This window comes from Calliopsis andreniformis, chromosome 5 (assembly GCF_051401765.1).
Source record: "Calliopsis andreniformis isolate RMS-2024a chromosome 5, iyCalAndr_principal, whole genome shotgun sequence".
Lineage (NCBI taxonomy): Eukaryota > Metazoa > Arthropoda > Insecta > Hymenoptera > Andrenidae > Calliopsis > Calliopsis andreniformis.
The window spans coordinates 14090916-14108108 of NC_135066.1; the positions used below are offsets into that span (position 1 = coordinate 14090916).

A 17193-nucleotide genomic window follows, 5' to 3' on the forward strand; every position below is an offset into this window, starting at 1 on the left:
AGCGGCGACTAAAGTGCACCATTGAAGCTCCAGAAGCAGTGCCGGGTCGAGCGCTCTGATTGGTCAGCGACTTTTCCAGACGGCTGCTCTGATTGGGTGCCCACCAGAAGCCCGCCTAATTAAACGCGGCGTGTTATCAACGACGCGTAAAATGTTACTTTAAATAAGGAACGAGGGAGATTTTCCGCAAACGATTCATAAATATTATCGTGACAAAATGTTTTCATTTTTTCGAATTGGCTATTTACTGTGGTTGCTTATATAAAAGGAAATAATAGGGTAAATAAATCTGTGGTTGCAAGGCAAAATTACCTAAGTCACATGTTTCTGTTTCCGAGATATTGGCATTTGAAACGTTTAATAATGTATTATAGATTTATGTCTTCTCGAATTCTTATTTTTAAACGAAAAAGTTCTTTTAGTGTTCTTTCTTCTTTATGAAGATATAAATTGTACATTAAGGACTTAACTCGAATTTCTTGAAAATGTGACATAGGTCGTTTTGTTTTACAGCCACAGAAATGCTGACATTAACTCTCACCTAATCAACACTGGGTCATTTTGAGCTTGTGTCGGTTTCAAAGAGTAACAATTTCAAACATTTGGGTTTCTGAAGGTTAAAGTTCAGAGAACAAGGTGTTCAAAATGACACTATGAGTATTAGCACCTGTTTAGTGCGGATGAATGCTGCTTAGAAATATGATTACTAAAGAAATGTTAAATCTGTTTTGACTGTTAAATATGTATAACAGTAGTAAATTACTTTTTTATGAAAAAAATTCGTAGAAATATATGACTAATTTTCGAAGTATAATTAAAAAAAATTTTACGATGAAGATATAACGTTCTCTCGTTGCTAAATTGAGCATATTTTGAAACTGTTTGGAGCAAATGAGCTTTGTTTTCACGAATCCTTAAAAACAAGGTAAAAAAGACTGCTACATAAACAGTCTTTCTCAGAAACATCGTTAAGCTAATAAGTAATGAGTCTGTAACGAGAAAATGTACACTTAAAATATTTAATAACAGTGTGAACAATTTGTACTTAAATTTTTGACAAACCATTTCGATAACTTGTACAATAGTTTTTGGTTAAAATTCTTGATTTTCTATTTCATGTTGAAATTGATTTTCTCACTTTTTGTGGCTTTCCCTTATGAAAAAGTTCAACTATGATTTTTATTAAATGATGTATTAAGACATTGTACGTGCACAAAGTTGGAAGATATTTTTATATTAGAAATTCGAGTCTTTGATACACCTGTCGCTGTTTAAGGCTTCCTATCCTTTAAAAAATGTCCCCTAACGTGTGGTCAGCGTCGCTTTTATTCATTATGGGTCAAATAACACACCCCCCCTGCGATAATTGACTTCACCTATTATACTGAAGCCGAACACCCTCTGTTTCATCTTATTTTCACGGCAATTTCAAAATTTTTTTCTATTTTCTTTAAGTATTATGTGCTCTCAAATACTTCGAATCGTTTTTTTTTTTTAGGTTTGTCTGTTACAAATAATTTGGGCATTGTTTATGTATTCATAGATATCAGAACTGTAAAAGTTTCATATATGACCTAAAGGTGTAACGAAGAATTTTTATAGGAGCTAATGTTTTTCATACCTTGATTCCGAATCAAAAAATTCAACTATTACTAAAAAAGTTACTAGATAATCTGATAATAACATATGCAGTATTTAGGTCATACGATAAATGTTGAAAGAAAAAATTGATTGGATTCGATATGAACGAAATTAATTTGATTAAAATATTTAATTTTACTGAAAGAATGTTTTTATATAAATAATTTTAAAAATAATAGTAAAAATGACAGAGCATTATCGCAAAATACTGATAACAAATGAACGATAAAACTGGACTTTTATCGTTGAAAATACCTTCTTGTCAGTTCAAGAAAATAGATTAGCTTATAGCCTGTAAATATGATTTACGATAAAGATAAGCGGGATTAGCAATTTTATGATAAAACGTTTGCAATTTTGGAACTAAACATGTGACTGTTTTCTTATTGCACATTTTCTTCAAAAAATGAAGAAACTGCACCATAGACGACCTCGAAAATTTGGAATAACAAACAATAAACTTCTGCCCAATCCCAGGATGGTAGTTTCAAAAATAAATGAAACCCTACAAATTATCAAATATTTGATAATGTCAATAAGTTTGCTAAAATGTCAGAAAAGGATGTTGGCACTTTTTAATTTTCTGACCTTTTTTCAAGTTTATATTTTTTAATGTAGACCTATAATCTATAACTAGCATTTTAATTTATTTCGTTGGAATGTATCAAGCATAGAATAAACATTATACGTACAGAACTTAATATTATCGAAATAAACATAACGTTGAACCGTCAAGCCATTTCTTGCATCGTTATAGTCACATGCATTAAATGTGAAATATTTTTTCTAAACTTGTTAGTTGCTTGCACGATTTATAATTTGTAAATATTTGAATGCATCATTATAGCAAAAATAAGATTTGATGAAGATTTAATTTGCAAGAGTTCAGTGAGCAATGCTTACCTGTATCGATTAATAAGTGTACAAGAAGCAAGTAAAATATAAGTACAAACTGTAGGTGCCAAACAAATTTATCAAAAGGAATACAAAATTCCTAATGAATAGATGTATACTGAAAAACTAATATTTTTAAAAAGTATTTAGCCTTTTTAATTCAAGAGCTCAGGCTTCATTCGAATCAATAATATAGAGCAATCCAAAAATAGTAAACATACTTGTTTCAAAGAATAAGATCAGACCAATATTAGTCTAAAAGCGTGCAATAGTTTGTTTTTAAATGGTTGTAAACGTTACCTTAGGTACATTTCCAAGAAGATACATTGTTTGATCTCAAAAAAATTATGTATTCTTAGAAGCACAGTTTTACAAGCTGATATTTGTAATATAGATAATTTTATTCATTCTCCAAGACTATACCTATAGATTACCACTTCCTGTACAATTTTACATACGCGTGGGATCACAAAAGAAAATAGATAGCAACAAAAAATGAATTCAAGCTGTTACTTACTAAAGTAGTTAAGAGTCTCCCGGATTTGGTCCGGTGACAATTTTAAATCAACGTCAACTGGTTTTAGTGCTGGCGATGGAATAAACCAATCAGCGTTCTCGTATCCTAAATGCGGGAAACAAAATGTATGTTCAAATATTAGTAGTTAATCTGAAACCAAAGGTGTACAAAAATATTAATGAATTTCTTGCTTCAAAGGATGTATATTCCATTGTATATCTAATAAATCATTATATATAACTATCTAATAAATCATTGTGCATGTCTCATAAATCCTGAATTTAACAACAAAGATTATGTAAGCTTTAGTCTTTTGCACGTTCGACAATTATATTATGTAATCAAATTATTCAGTTTATATTTTACAAAAATTTGTAAAATTTCCAAATTTATTTAAAAAATTTGATATTTCAATTACTTAAGCGTCTTAACATTCGAATGAAACTTATGTGATTGAGAGATTAACTTTCAACTAAAAATCAGTTAGTAAGAATGTATCATTACATCATTAGTATCGTATGAATTCCAAAAAGGACTGAATATTAAACTTTGTTAACTATATTGCGTATCCTTGACCGCTATAAATAATTTTATTTTTGACAATTTCGTATCTTTAAAGCAAAAGCGATATTTTGATAGTCATGATAAGCATTCTTCAAGAGTTTTAATATCAAACAAAATGGAGTATAGACACTTATTAAAGTCTTGAGTATAAATAGTAAGTTGTGTAAATATTTACCTTGAAATTGAGTAAGAGTATCAGCTCGTAGACGGTACCTAGGTATTTGTTCCTCTAATAGGCTGATGATCTCGACTTCCGGTAGTTCACCTCCGCTGCAGACCTCTATAATAAATTCATATCATTTACAGCATATTTTAATGTTACTTTATATAAATTTGAAACTTAACTACTGAATCTTTATTCCGTTTACAGTTATGAGCTTTTCATTTTTAATTACTCAAACATTTTTTCTACATCTCCATCCTCATTAATATTATTAGACGTGATCTACTTATATGTATATATATATATTTTATGCATAATTACGCACAACAACGATTGTAGTAATTTTTTATCATTTTATGTAACGAAATTTATTCAATTTATCTGAACTTTTTATATAAAAATTAGCAAATTTGTTTGTTTGAAAAATATAAGAGTTTAAGTTTATGTTTCAAACGATAGATAGATTTCATGGTACAGCTATAAAAAAGTCTTTATCATATTTTTCTTTCTGCTAACGTATAACTATGCAGCTGGAAAGTGACTCTTTTCTATGCCATTTGGTTTCTCATACTACGGTCATCCAACCGTGGTGCTCACACGTACAAAGACAATATCTATTATGCAGGGATACTGTGTTAGGTATGAAATAGTGTTTCTCAAATTTTTCCTGTTGCAGATCGCTAGATCGATCGATCAGAGGATTATTTGCCAATAAAGAGGAAATTCAATGGCAAGAGATGGTCTTGGAAGAAAGAAGAAATAAAATACCGAGTTTTATATTATTATTTAAAAGTGAATCCGTGACTTATTAGGTCTTTTATTTTCGATAAATGGATTGCTTTAATGAGAAGCACTGGTGTAATCGATTTTACTGCATACCGCCAAGCTACATTAACTGGAAACATGAAGCCACTTGCACTGACACTCAATCTGATCGACAAGCATATCACCCGACAATGATATCCCTAATTAATTAAACAAGCGATTTATTTAAACGTTTTTTCTCATTTGGGGGAGAAAAGATTTATGCTCACTATTACGTAATAATTGGATTAAAGAAACTTTTAATTTTTGTTATGGAAAGTTTGTCTCGTGTCTTTGGTTTGAAATATCGAAACAGTTGCAGAAGGTGGAAAATACAATATTTATAATGTTAAGGTAAAAAGAAATTTACAAATGCTTTTTTTTAACAATCTGAATCTGTACTTATCAATGATTCTATATTTTCGAAGTATTTATAAATTTCAATTCTTTTCTATAACATTAGTAATAAGTATTGATATATACAGCGTTCGAAATCATAACATACAATTTTTTTGCTATTAACTTTTTATACAGGCAATATACTTGATTAAATGTGTTTTAAAAAGCGTTTGAAATCAATCTCGTTCAATTAGTACCATAAATAAAATTTTTAATATTGGATAATAATTTATATGATGTTTTTCAAGAGACATGAATATCTCAAAAAATACCCCTGTAATATAATTTAATAAATTAATTTCTTAGTATTTTGAAATTCATTAAATTATGAAATAACGTAATTGGTATTATATTTGATAGCAAAGTCTGTCAAAAATACGAAATATATTTATTACTGCCTGTACTTTTTGTGGGATACAAATTATTTCATTTTATATGACTCACTGAGTATATGGACCAATGTTACTGGTGCTGCCACACAGTGGTCAATGCACGAAGTAAAAATCTAATCTCAAATGATAACAGAACCGAGTATATTCGATAAAGTAGCGATTCTAAAAACCATTAAAAAAATATCAAACTTTCTTAAATCTAGATTTAATATTTTTTTATATTTCATCTTCTTGATCCTAAAAATATTAAGGATTTTCCCTAACATTATACTTATGGGAGACTATTTAAATTTTAATTTTATTCTAACTTTTTTATTCATATTCACATGTCAACTGTTTAAATAAAATTTAGTATCATATTTTCTAGAATGTTAAAAAACAGAACACATTGAAATGAACATTTTCGATATGTTTGCCCTAGTTTCTTATTCAAAAGTAGTAAGAGTACTTTATAAAATAAAATACAACAGAAATGAGAAATTTTTCATGGTCGTATAAGTTTAGGGAAACGTTGGCCGTCCTCATAGAATAAGACAGTTAAAAATAAAACAGAATGACGTTCACGTAAATGTATTACAAAATAAACCGTACCATCTCTCCACTTGTTAAGAATGCTTTCCTTTTTCTCAAGGATCTTTTTAAGCCTCACAGGGCCAGTAGGCCGACTCGATGCACCACCACCGAGGTACATAATCCTTTATTCCACACTAATTATATATTCATTCATCTTCTTTCATTTCAAATAATTCCCTTTTTTCGAGCACAGTTACTTGAAAATTTAACAGAGTTAATACACTGATATTATACTCCCTACAATGTCTATTTTCAGTTATTGTATTTCTTCATTTATGTGCTCAAGGATCTCTACAAAATTCACTATTTCAACAGCAAAGAGTTTATTGCCTCGATAAAGCTATTCCCTATGGAGTTACGTATTCAGTAATTAATAAAATATAGAATTGTGTAATCACATCCTAAAAACAAGCGTAATGTACCAAATCGTACAATTTCATATTGGCTTTGCATATCGAAAAAGAGTTAAATAAAAAGGGAAGATTTCGATTCAAAAACTGGCACTAGTATACTGAATTCTTTTTCGTATTTTAAGTAATTTGATAGTATGAGACTTTAAGTCATAATCACATCCTATTTAGCGATAAAACAATTGCACGTTCATCGGTTCAAGTTATAGAAAGTTACAGCATTGAACTCCACGGAACACTTTTTGTATTACTCCACGACCAGTGTTGACTTTCTCGATGAAATATGAACACCACTGGTATTCGTTTTCGACCGAAACGCTGTCAAAATACAGCAGAGGCAAAGGTCCGTAAAATTTTGGACAGTCAAGGAAACGATCGAGCAGATACACGAGTCGAGGTGGAACTTAGCGCGCGGATAGACAGAACGAAATAGAACGAATCTATTGGCCAAAGGCCAATCTCGTTTCTTTACCGAACCCTGAATAGATCGATTACAAAAAGATTGATTTCTATCTATTACACCTACGATTACTGATCCAGTTGATCCATAAACGGTGGTCCTTCTCCAAACGACTACTAAATGTTGACCAGTTCTCCAAAATCAAAAAGACATGGACTAAGAATACTATACCTTTTTGCTTCCTCAAACTGTACTTATCTTTTAGCTTACGAGAGTCCTTTCGTTTAAGGAAATCGTGAAAAAGTTTCCGAAATTTGTGTGATACTTTTATGACCAAATAATGAATCTCTAAGCAATCAATTGTATCTACTATTTAAGAGTGAAATTGGAACATAGTATCGAAATGGGAGGAACACTGAAATTAATATTTACATAGAGGATGGAAAATAAAATTTTGGAAAAGGTTTGTGAAGAAGAGGGACCGCCTAGTATGAGATCGAGGGATAGTCTTTGATATTTTCTCAATGAAGTTTGGAATACTGAAGTTTAATGAGAAGGTGCCAAAAATATGGAGGATTGTCTAGTTCATTTAAGTGATTAGACCAATTTGGTAGTGGACAAATGGACACTACTCTAGGGGAGCGCGAAATGACCGACCCTTTATAGGTCGGTTATTTTCGGAGCCACGCAACAAAGTGCGTTTTGCTATTTCTGCACCACCGTCAGAATCGTAAAATTATCCCGTCAGCTGATTCGAAACAGTGTATGTACCACAAACACTCGAAACACTGTTTCAATTGTATTATGATATGGTATTACATAAAGACTGTCTAAATCAATGTTTAGAGGGCTGAGAAATAGTAACAAATAAAAGAAATTTGTTGTGTTAGAAAGACACTTTTCTATTGGAAAAAGAAACTGATGTTATAAGAGGCAATCATTAATAAAATTATATGCAAAATATTAACTAAAGATGTTTTCAATTTAAAAAAAGATTTCATTGGCATTAGAGGACATTTTGACAACTGCATGTTCCGAAGCAAAATAGTCGATCGTCCCTTCAATGAAAATTTCTGGAACTTATTTTAGCTATTATTGCTATATTCATTTATCATAAAAAAAATTTAATTCAGTGCCTAGCAATGCAATAGCTAAAATACTAAAATCTGAAATACGTAGCAGTGGCCATCACAGCAAAAACTTATCAAACACACAGTACAAAATTCACTCTTATACTAAACGTGGAATGAAATGTAAATTGTTGAAAAAGAGAGGAAAATCTAACAACTGACGGATGTTAAAATTAGCATAATGTAGTAAAACATCATGTTCATATCTGCGTCATATGAGTTGAAGAAATTCTTCAGAATATATTAGTGAGATTAATACGAGAAGTAAAATTGAACACGAAAACTATAAACACTTGGAAACAATCTTTTAAATAACTTTTACTATTACACTGAAATTACCACTCATTTCACTGCACGTAATAGACACTAAAAGCTATATTGAAAAATAATTTTTCGATATTGGCTTTAATCAAAGAGAAGTTTGATCGATCAACCGAGTTACAACGACAACTACGACAATAATGATGATGACGACGATGATGATGATGACGACAATGATCATCTTAACGATAATGATGATGATGATGATGATGATCGAGGAAAGTAATCATCATTTGTCAGCAGGGTATGTCGTTCACCATGGAGGTTCAAGAATCACCATAAAATACTCGTCCTCAAGAACAGAGAAGATAGTTCCCTCTTCGACTTCACCAAGGCTAGAACGTCTCCTCGACGCGTACAAGTTTCAATTAGGCAGAAAAATTTGTGACTTCAGTGATTTCAACGAGTGTTAAGAGTGTCAAGTATAAAAGAGTTGTTGGAGAGACTGACGAAAAATGGATTCATGAATTTGTACGAATAGACACTAGAAATACCTAGCTTCTTCATCATTTTATTTATCTGTCGTAACTTTTTGCAATTTTCAAAATAGATAAACAGGTAAGTCTCACGAAGTCTTAATATTCAAATTGGAAATGCTATCCTTGTAAAAGCGACCTTCTAAATATACTGCAACCTACTTACTTGAACCAAGCGAATCTGAATTGGAAACCAATGGATAATATTATCCTAGTATCCTATATAGTAACATGTTCAATTGTGTTATTCTGCTATTATAATTTCAATTGTTTTAGGAACTTTGTTCTTACTTCCTATTAGAAACCTTACTATTAAAAATGTTCAAAACTTTATCTAGACTCTTCTGTTAAAACTACATCTCTATTTGCACTTTTCAATCATAACTTCAGGTGCGAATTTCTCAAAAGATAAATCAAAAATTCTATCAAGATTCTGAATAGAAGATTATTTGAAGAAAGGTGAAATTAAGGAATATTATCATATAAAATAATAGACTTAAATCGTCGAAGATCAAGGTTTTTCTTGTGGGTTAGGACAAAAACAAAGCTTTAGAGCCACTCACCAGTGATAGTTTCGACGTCTCTTGTGGTAGTTGGAGGAGGAGTAAGAGGGCCTGGTAATCTGCTTCTGGGTGATTTGAGGGCCTGAAGGGCGGCCCTTGCCGTAGGCGAGACTTTGAGTGCGGTGGCTTTCGATCGAATCGAAACCTCAGGCCCCTTCGGAGCCGCATCTTCCACGGCGGCCAGCTTGGACGCTGTGGCGACGAAGGGTATCGCCTCGCCTTCCTTCATTGATGAACATGAAAAACAAACCACTCGAATTATTCATCTCGGTACTAGTCTCTGAGAAATCTGAACTTGCAATGGCGTATAGCTTTCAAAGTTTCAATCGTTTCTGTTATTCTAATAATCTATTTGAACGCCTTAAACACGTAATTTTGCAACTTTTGTAATTTCACAGTTTAATAATGAGCCTTAAAAAAGTCTTATTTTGTAGGTCAATGGTTTACACTTATACATCAGGAAAAATTTCTCAGTTTACTGTGTCAGATCAATAGTCTTTTATTAAATTCGGATGTGTATTCTTGGATTGCGTTTTAATAGGAATCTTTTGTCAGGGAAAATTAACTAGTTGTTTAAATACCTCATCCAGGGAATAATGGATTCGTTGTACAAATTTATTAAATATAGTTTTGAGAGAAGTGAACAATATTAGGTTACGTGTAGCAATGTAGAAAAAAGGACGACATAATTTTCCAAGCTCGTCCCTAAAGATGTTAACAATTTTTGCAGGTTTGTTGTTAGAATAAAAGAGCTTTTGCACAAGAGATAAGCAATTACGTGGTTGAGGTAAAATAAACTACGTGACTTAATTAAAGAATATTTGATTTGATTAAAATTTCGCCAGCGTAATCTGTTTCTTTTAAATACATACTTGCATTTTTTTCATTTAACAGAAAAATCAACAAAAGGATATAAAAAAATCTAAATTTAAAATTCGAAATACTGGCGTTTTATGTTGACTGAAATATACAAAAATATCGATCATTAAATACCTTGAAAAAAGAAAAACTTGGGACGTTCTTTAATGGTGTTAAAAACTAGATAAGAAGCTTTTAAAATATTACAGTTTTGTATCATGACACTTTCTGCTCGAAAGATAGTACTAGCAGCTGCAAGTTAATTTCATGCAAGGACGAAACGTTACTGGAATGCACAAAAGAACAAACTTGGAGGCTATTAATAAAGAAAAGTACATATGCGGCTGCTTTCGGTGGATCGCATTCAACAACCGAGTTTGCGAGTTCTGTGGATCTTCTAAACGAAATTGCAAAATAATGGAAAACAATACACATTCCAAAATGTATTAATATTTGTGGCGATTTTTTATTATAACAATCGTTGACTAAATACATCGTTAACTACATTAAATAAATACTGCTTGAAACTTCTTAAAATAAAAATTAAGAAAAGGAAAATACGGAGATTAGTAAAACAAATTAATACCATTAATTATCTACCTATATTGCAGTAAAAGTCGCAAAACAATATCAAGATTAGAGGTGACACTTTATAAGATATACTTTTTTAATTAAAAAGATACTAAAACAATCATTCTTGACTGTGCCTTACAATTGCGTTTAATTATTATTGTAACGTTACAATCAAATGATCCATTTATACGACCATACTTCGGGATGATAATGATTTCAGGGTAAAAAGCTTGTCAAAATTTTTCCAGAGAGTTTATCTTATATGTTATCATATTCTGATAAGAATATTGCACAAATGTCTGTATTAAGTTTTCACAATACCATAACGATACTATATACGTCATCAAGTTGAATCATCCCTAACGTGCAAGGACTTTTTGTATAAAAAAAATCATTTTATAAAAATATTTTTTCGTAAAAATGAAATAACGTAATTTAGCTAGAACATGAATCAACCCTCTATAATTTAAAATAGATTTCAAATTAAATCATTTTTATTCGTTACAAAATTATTTTCATAATGACTACTGTTTAATTTATTAATCAATCAATTTAAAAGGAAAATATTTATCTGAAAAATAATATGCACTTTCTTCTCAACAAAAAACCAGGGCAATAGTGTATTATATCTACTTTCATTTTTATCGTTTTAAAAATGATTCATTTCAATAACGGAGAGGACTTACAAAGCTGAAGGGCGTTGTGCTATGATCACCCAATGATTGTGGAAATGCTGTCACTTTCGAAGTCAAATTACGCTGAAAGACTCCATCGTAAGTCAATTCAGCGTTATCTTTCTCACAACTGGAATTCTGAGGCTTTAAAATTCGCCTAGCGGAATTCCGCCTTGCTTCTGCGAACGCGATGCCTCTGAGTAACATCTTCGAAATGATCGTGAACTATCACCTCCAAGAATATTTCCCACTATAGAAATGTATGTCTTTCGACATAAAAGCGTGCTTTCGCCGCCGATTCAGAGGTATGATTGACCTTTTTTCCACGGTAGGAATTGTTATTCTGATAATTGACAGGCAACGAAAAGATACGAATTTTTAAGCGCGTTATAAAGAAGAGATTAATGGATTATCTAAGCAATGGAAATTTATGTTTGAATTATGTCACGTGTTACGTTTTCCAAGTCAAATATTTGGATCCTTAGAGATCTTTGATACGATAACGGATAGGATTTTAAACTAAAGTTTGTAATTAATATTCACTGAACACTGTCGATTATTTCCTTCTTTTCCAGTCTTTTATTCAAATCAAGCGAAAGATAAAAAAATGATAAGTTGTCAGGAATTTGTTAACTTTCACACAACTTTCACTAAAAATTGCACGGGTAGCCGTATATTACTGCGTAATTATTATATATCACACGGAAATCAAATTCGAATATTCGGAAACCTTTGAACAAGCAACTGGTTAACTTCTGAACTTATCGATCCCTACAAACGAGTATATCTCCTTTTTCCGGCGTTATCATTTAATATAAGCAGATAACAATTAGGTACAGTCAGGTGTAAAATTATTTTCACCTTTCTTCATTACTTTTTTCTAAAAATTAAAATTTTCCAAGAATGTTTTATTTTGAAGATATTAAAAACATTAAGTGAAAGACTTTTACAAAGAAATTTAGCGTAGTGATAAAATCTCGACTGATAAAATATCACAAATAGAAAGCATAAAAAGTTTGATCAAAGTTCAAAAAAATTAAAAAAAAAAAAAAAGGAATTACTAAAATTCTCTAATACAGAAACATTCTAAAAATAGATAAATATGCCTAACAAAACAAGATTGCAAAATTGCATTTTGCAAGATTGCAATATAATCCTGAATAATAAAATACAAATCATAATTTAACACAAAATACATTTAAAAAAAAAAAAACAGTAATCACTTAAAATAACTAATATATGATTTTAAGTTTTTCTTTTTTTCATGAACTGTACTATTATAATTGCAATACAATTATCTACATCAAGATTAAAGTAAGAACTGTTGGATATGGTGCGACAACCTAATTGATATGTCTGTAGTCGATGCTTTCTTCATTTCATTCACATGTTACAACTTTCTGTGATATTCACTATCAAAAGGTAAGAAATTAACATTTTTTAAGAATTACCCATAAGGTATCAATATCTCATAAATTGTTTAAAAGATATTTTATATCCTTCTATCTTATAATTAATAATTTAATGACATACATTCGTAAAATATGCACAGCCATTTTAGAAGTAAGTCAAACTAAACTGATAAAAAAGCAAGCCACTTAAGTATCCATTTATTAAAAGTATATAATGTTCAAAACCAAGTGTATTAAAATGGTTTAGCTTAATAGTTTGATGATATTCAATAAAATATAATTTTACTTAAAAAACTCACCGTGACGTAGTACAAAGCTTTTGGTTTCCACTAGGGAAACCGCAATGATCACCAAAAGAAGACACTGTACAAATTCTGCGAACATAAAAAAACTCATGTAAATATGTGAACAAGCAAATCATTTATGATATTTTTGACTCAAATACAATATTGTAAAAATATAAATGACTACATTATGGGTTTTATAATGCTTATAAGCACAAAGCAAAATATTTAAATTATAAATAACGGAACATTAAGGATTATATTACTAAATGAAAATTGTTGAGCATAATCAAAGCCATTGTACTTTAATTCAAACAACTGAGACTTGAATTAATAAATGAAATTGTAAATAAATAATTTCTAATGATATTTGTGCTAAAAAGACTTTGTACTAGTGTTACAGAAATTGATATAAATCCATGAGTTATTGACCTCTAGAATTTAGAAAACTTAAAGAACATTTAGGATGCATATTATGATCTTTGAAACTATATTTAAATTAATTGAATGTTTGTCATTTTATCCCTAAAATGTACAACACTATAATAATATATTGACACTATTTATATTCTCACCTCTTATTTATTATACATTGTTATAAACAATCTCAGTTTTGTACATTTGATAACCAACAGAATCTAACTTGAATGAAATTCGTTATGTCGAAAAAATCACAAATTATTTTATGCAAAATTCAAAATATTATTTTCTCGTCTAAAGACTAAGCGATAGTAATAATACCGAATTAAACTTAATTCATAGTTAAAACAAACCAAATCTACAAAGATTCCCGAAAGAAAGGTTAACCCAATGAAGGTTACGATTATCTCTCGTTCTCTAACACATATAATTTAAAGATAAAGATTAAAACATCTTCCTGTCGTATTGAAATTTACAAAATAACAAAAGCATTACAATTAATAATATTTCATGGTATTCGTTATTACTTAAGAAAACGAAATTCGAGGACAATGTATCGATTGAATCGTCCGCAGTAACCTTTCAAAACGAGGTTAAAAACAACGATTGTAATCTTCCGATTGATTTTCGCTTTGCAACAATTTTTGGTTCTTTTTTCGTGAATTTTCATTAAGGAAATCTTAGACAAAGAAAAAAGAAAATACAATAGAGAGACAACGAAATCGTGTCAAAAACAGATAGATCTGACTTACCTGTCTTTGCGACATTTTCCGCTTATGTCACATAACTGACACCTTTTCCGAGCTTTTGGACCGTTCTCACGGAATGTCGTTTACATTTGTAATAATGAAATAAACAGAAAGTGTTAATAAGAACTATTTTGCAAGGAAAATTCGGGCGTCCATGACGGCCCGAAACTGTCCAAACCTACAAAGACGATCATATACCGGGTGATGAAATTTGTTTCGCTTTCGTTTGCTTGAAATTGTGACGGGATGAGGTAAACGTGCCTATGGTCACGGAATACATATTTGTTCTTTCATCATCTGTTGTTAACACTTTCAGTTGTTTATTTAAAAAATGATAAGGAAGGTAAAAACCACGATTTTTGGTTCCTAATCATTCAGAACTGAAATAACACGGCCCCTTTCTGTCTCTATAAATGTCTATTAATTATCAATTCATTTTAGTAAGCATACTTTTAACTATTGCAATCAGTCCTTTAAAAAATGATTAGAAATTTCAGGATATTTATAAATTATAGTTCGTATATACACTATGCAGTCTTCTGTAATTTTTATCGATTCATTAAACCGTTAAGTTTTTATGGAATATTCAATGATCAAGCAAACAGAATATATTAACAGATTAACAGAATATAAAAATATTAAAGATATTTTGCGCGTTACATAAATATTGTAATCGTGATGTTTTTTAAATTCCTATATTTTAACGAAGCAATGCACGGTGTTGTTTATAGAGGTTTATATCGCTAATAAAGAGTTTGAATTTAAAATTATCTTCAATTGTATAACACATATTTACATAGATCAATTATTCAGAGATATAATACATTTTTTATTTAGAAAAAAGGGATGAAAGAAACATTAATAATGTACATGTTCTTGAAATGTTTATAGCTTTATTCATTAAACTTTCTTTCAACATCATTCTTTTTATAATTGCTTTAAATATTTGTCTTCTTAGGAATACCTTATTTCATAACCATTTTTTAATTAAAACTTCTATGATCATATATATATTTATTCATATAAAATTAGTACAATAATACTCTGATAACAATTTAAGCGTACATGGGGAAATATTACAATTCTGTAACAACCATTTTTAAATCTTTGGATGCATTTATGAGATAAAATGGCTACTTGCAACATAAAAATTACTAAACTACAGAATACAAAATCATTTCATTAAAAAATGATACTATTCGTCTATAGTTTTTAATCACGTGGCTAATAGAATATTAATATTAAAATAGACAGTACGTAGCGATAAAAAAGATTTTAAAAAACATGACTTCATCATTATTTTAAACGATATTGTGAATGTCATTTCCAGAAAAATGGAAAAAGTAAAAAAGATAGTAGAAAATCTCTAGACAGAAGTTCTAGTAACTTATTAAAATCAAATATTTTTCTAAGAAAGAAATTATTTTTTCATCGCGTCAGTTGTAATGCATCATGGAATCATAATTTGCTTACATTTACTCAATTAGAATAAACGTAAAATAAATAAGTAAAAGAATAAGTAAAACCATACTAAACACAGAATATTTACTTAATTTCTCTCTCAAACGTTGGTACGCCGTCTATCGATTCTCCCCACGCACACACCTCCTCTTCAGTCATCGATTGCACTTTTTGCACCTGCCATTTTTTTCCAGAGTAATGGGAGCCTCATCTGAAACCACTGGCACGAGGGTGCATTAAAACAGGCTACCCTAACCTGCGAAGCCACCCTCACCCTCTTCGTCTCGATGAATCTTCCATATTCAATATCATTCGAAAATTCTTGAAGTGTTTCTCGCGAGAGCATTAAAAAAAAAATTAATAAAGACAGAGAAAGATACGGCCGAGAAGTCAAAGTGTGCGACGAAGAAGGAACAGTGCTGCCGTCAGTAAGAAAGAAAAAGAGGAAAAAGGATAGTACAATAGAAGGAGGTGAAAGTAAGAGAGAGACGGAGTGAGGGTGGGCGGTGGGGGGCTCTTGGCTTAAGAGTGAGGGAGTGAGAGGAGGTCGAAGGGAGTCGAGCGAGGAGAATGACGGATAGTCAGCAGCAGTTTTGCTTGCGTTGGAACAACTTTCAAGCTAATATCACCAGCCAATTCGAGGCCCTCAGGGATGACGAGGACTTCGTCGATGTCACCTTCGCCTGCGATGGTAGGCGTCTCCAGGCGCACAAGGTTGTCCTCTCCGCGTGCAGCCCTTACTTCAAGGAGTTGTTCAAGGTTAGAAAACCTTCCCCGCCTTACTTCTCTCTTCACTGCCAGTTGCTTGGTGCCCCCCTCCCTCCCCTCCCTTCCTCCTTCACTCCTCCGTGGCCTGAGCATTCTTACCTTCTTCGAGAATCATGTTTTGACTCGAATGTAAACGAAATTAAAATTCATGCTTAAAATACTTGTGTGTATGCATGTACGCTTATGTACATGTAAGCTGTGCGTGCGTGTATGCAGCGATCTTCCCATGCAGCTTTATATGCACATGTTTTCCATAGGGGCACACTTGCTTCTGCACATTGTTCATTTATTTGTCAATAGCCATCAATAGTTTCGGCTGAATTTAATATTGTTCGTTTGATGTATTTCTGCATGAGAGTGAATTATTTGACATTTTATTTATATGATATGCTTGATGTGCAATTTGCATTTGGTCTTCATTCTTGATGCAGTGTGAGCAATAGATTTTGTAAGAGAAACATTTATCTGTGATATTGTAATTCTTTCTTGTTAGTAAATGTTATATACTTTCTTGCATTAGGTAAATAATATATGGAATGGTTTTGCGATGGAGCATTGCGTATTACATGTTTGTTTCAGGTTTTATTTTAATACATAACATTATAGGATAATGCATATGCTTATTTCAAGAACAAAGATAAATATTCGTACAAATTACAATGTATTTCTTTAATTTAAATTCAGGCAATGGTTATTTCGCATGAGCTATTATATTTCAGTTGTTTAACTAGTTTTATCATCTTGAAA

At 31.0% G+C, this 17193-nt stretch overlaps 2 protein-coding genes across 2 annotated transcripts in view; one reads left to right on the forward strand and one right to left on the reverse strand.

Moving 5' to 3' along the window:
• Positions 1-14376, reverse strand: part of Milt (trafficking kinesin-binding protein milt) — a 39920-nt gene extending 25544 nt beyond the window's left edge. Inside the window, exons 1-4 of the mRNA XM_076377804.1 lie at positions 14221-14376; positions 9248-9470; positions 3792-3896; positions 3053-3157 (exon numbers count right to left, since the gene is read on the reverse strand). Coding sequence (XP_076233919.1) covers positions 3053-3157; positions 3792-3896; positions 9248-9470; positions 14221-14235 — 448 coding nt within the window. The 5' untranslated portion in view covers positions 14236-14376. The remainder of the gene's footprint in view (positions 1-3052; positions 3158-3791; positions 3897-9247; positions 9471-14220) is intronic.
• Positions 14377-15663: 1287 nt separating this feature from the next.
• Positions 15664-17193, forward strand: part of LOC143178900 (uncharacterized) — a 32130-nt gene continuing 30600 nt past the window's right edge. The window contains exon 1 of the mRNA XM_076377833.1: positions 15664-16437. Within this exon, the coding sequence (XP_076233948.1) occupies positions 16249-16437 (189 nt within the window). The 5' untranslated portion in view covers positions 15664-16248. The remainder of the gene's footprint in view (positions 16438-17193) is intronic.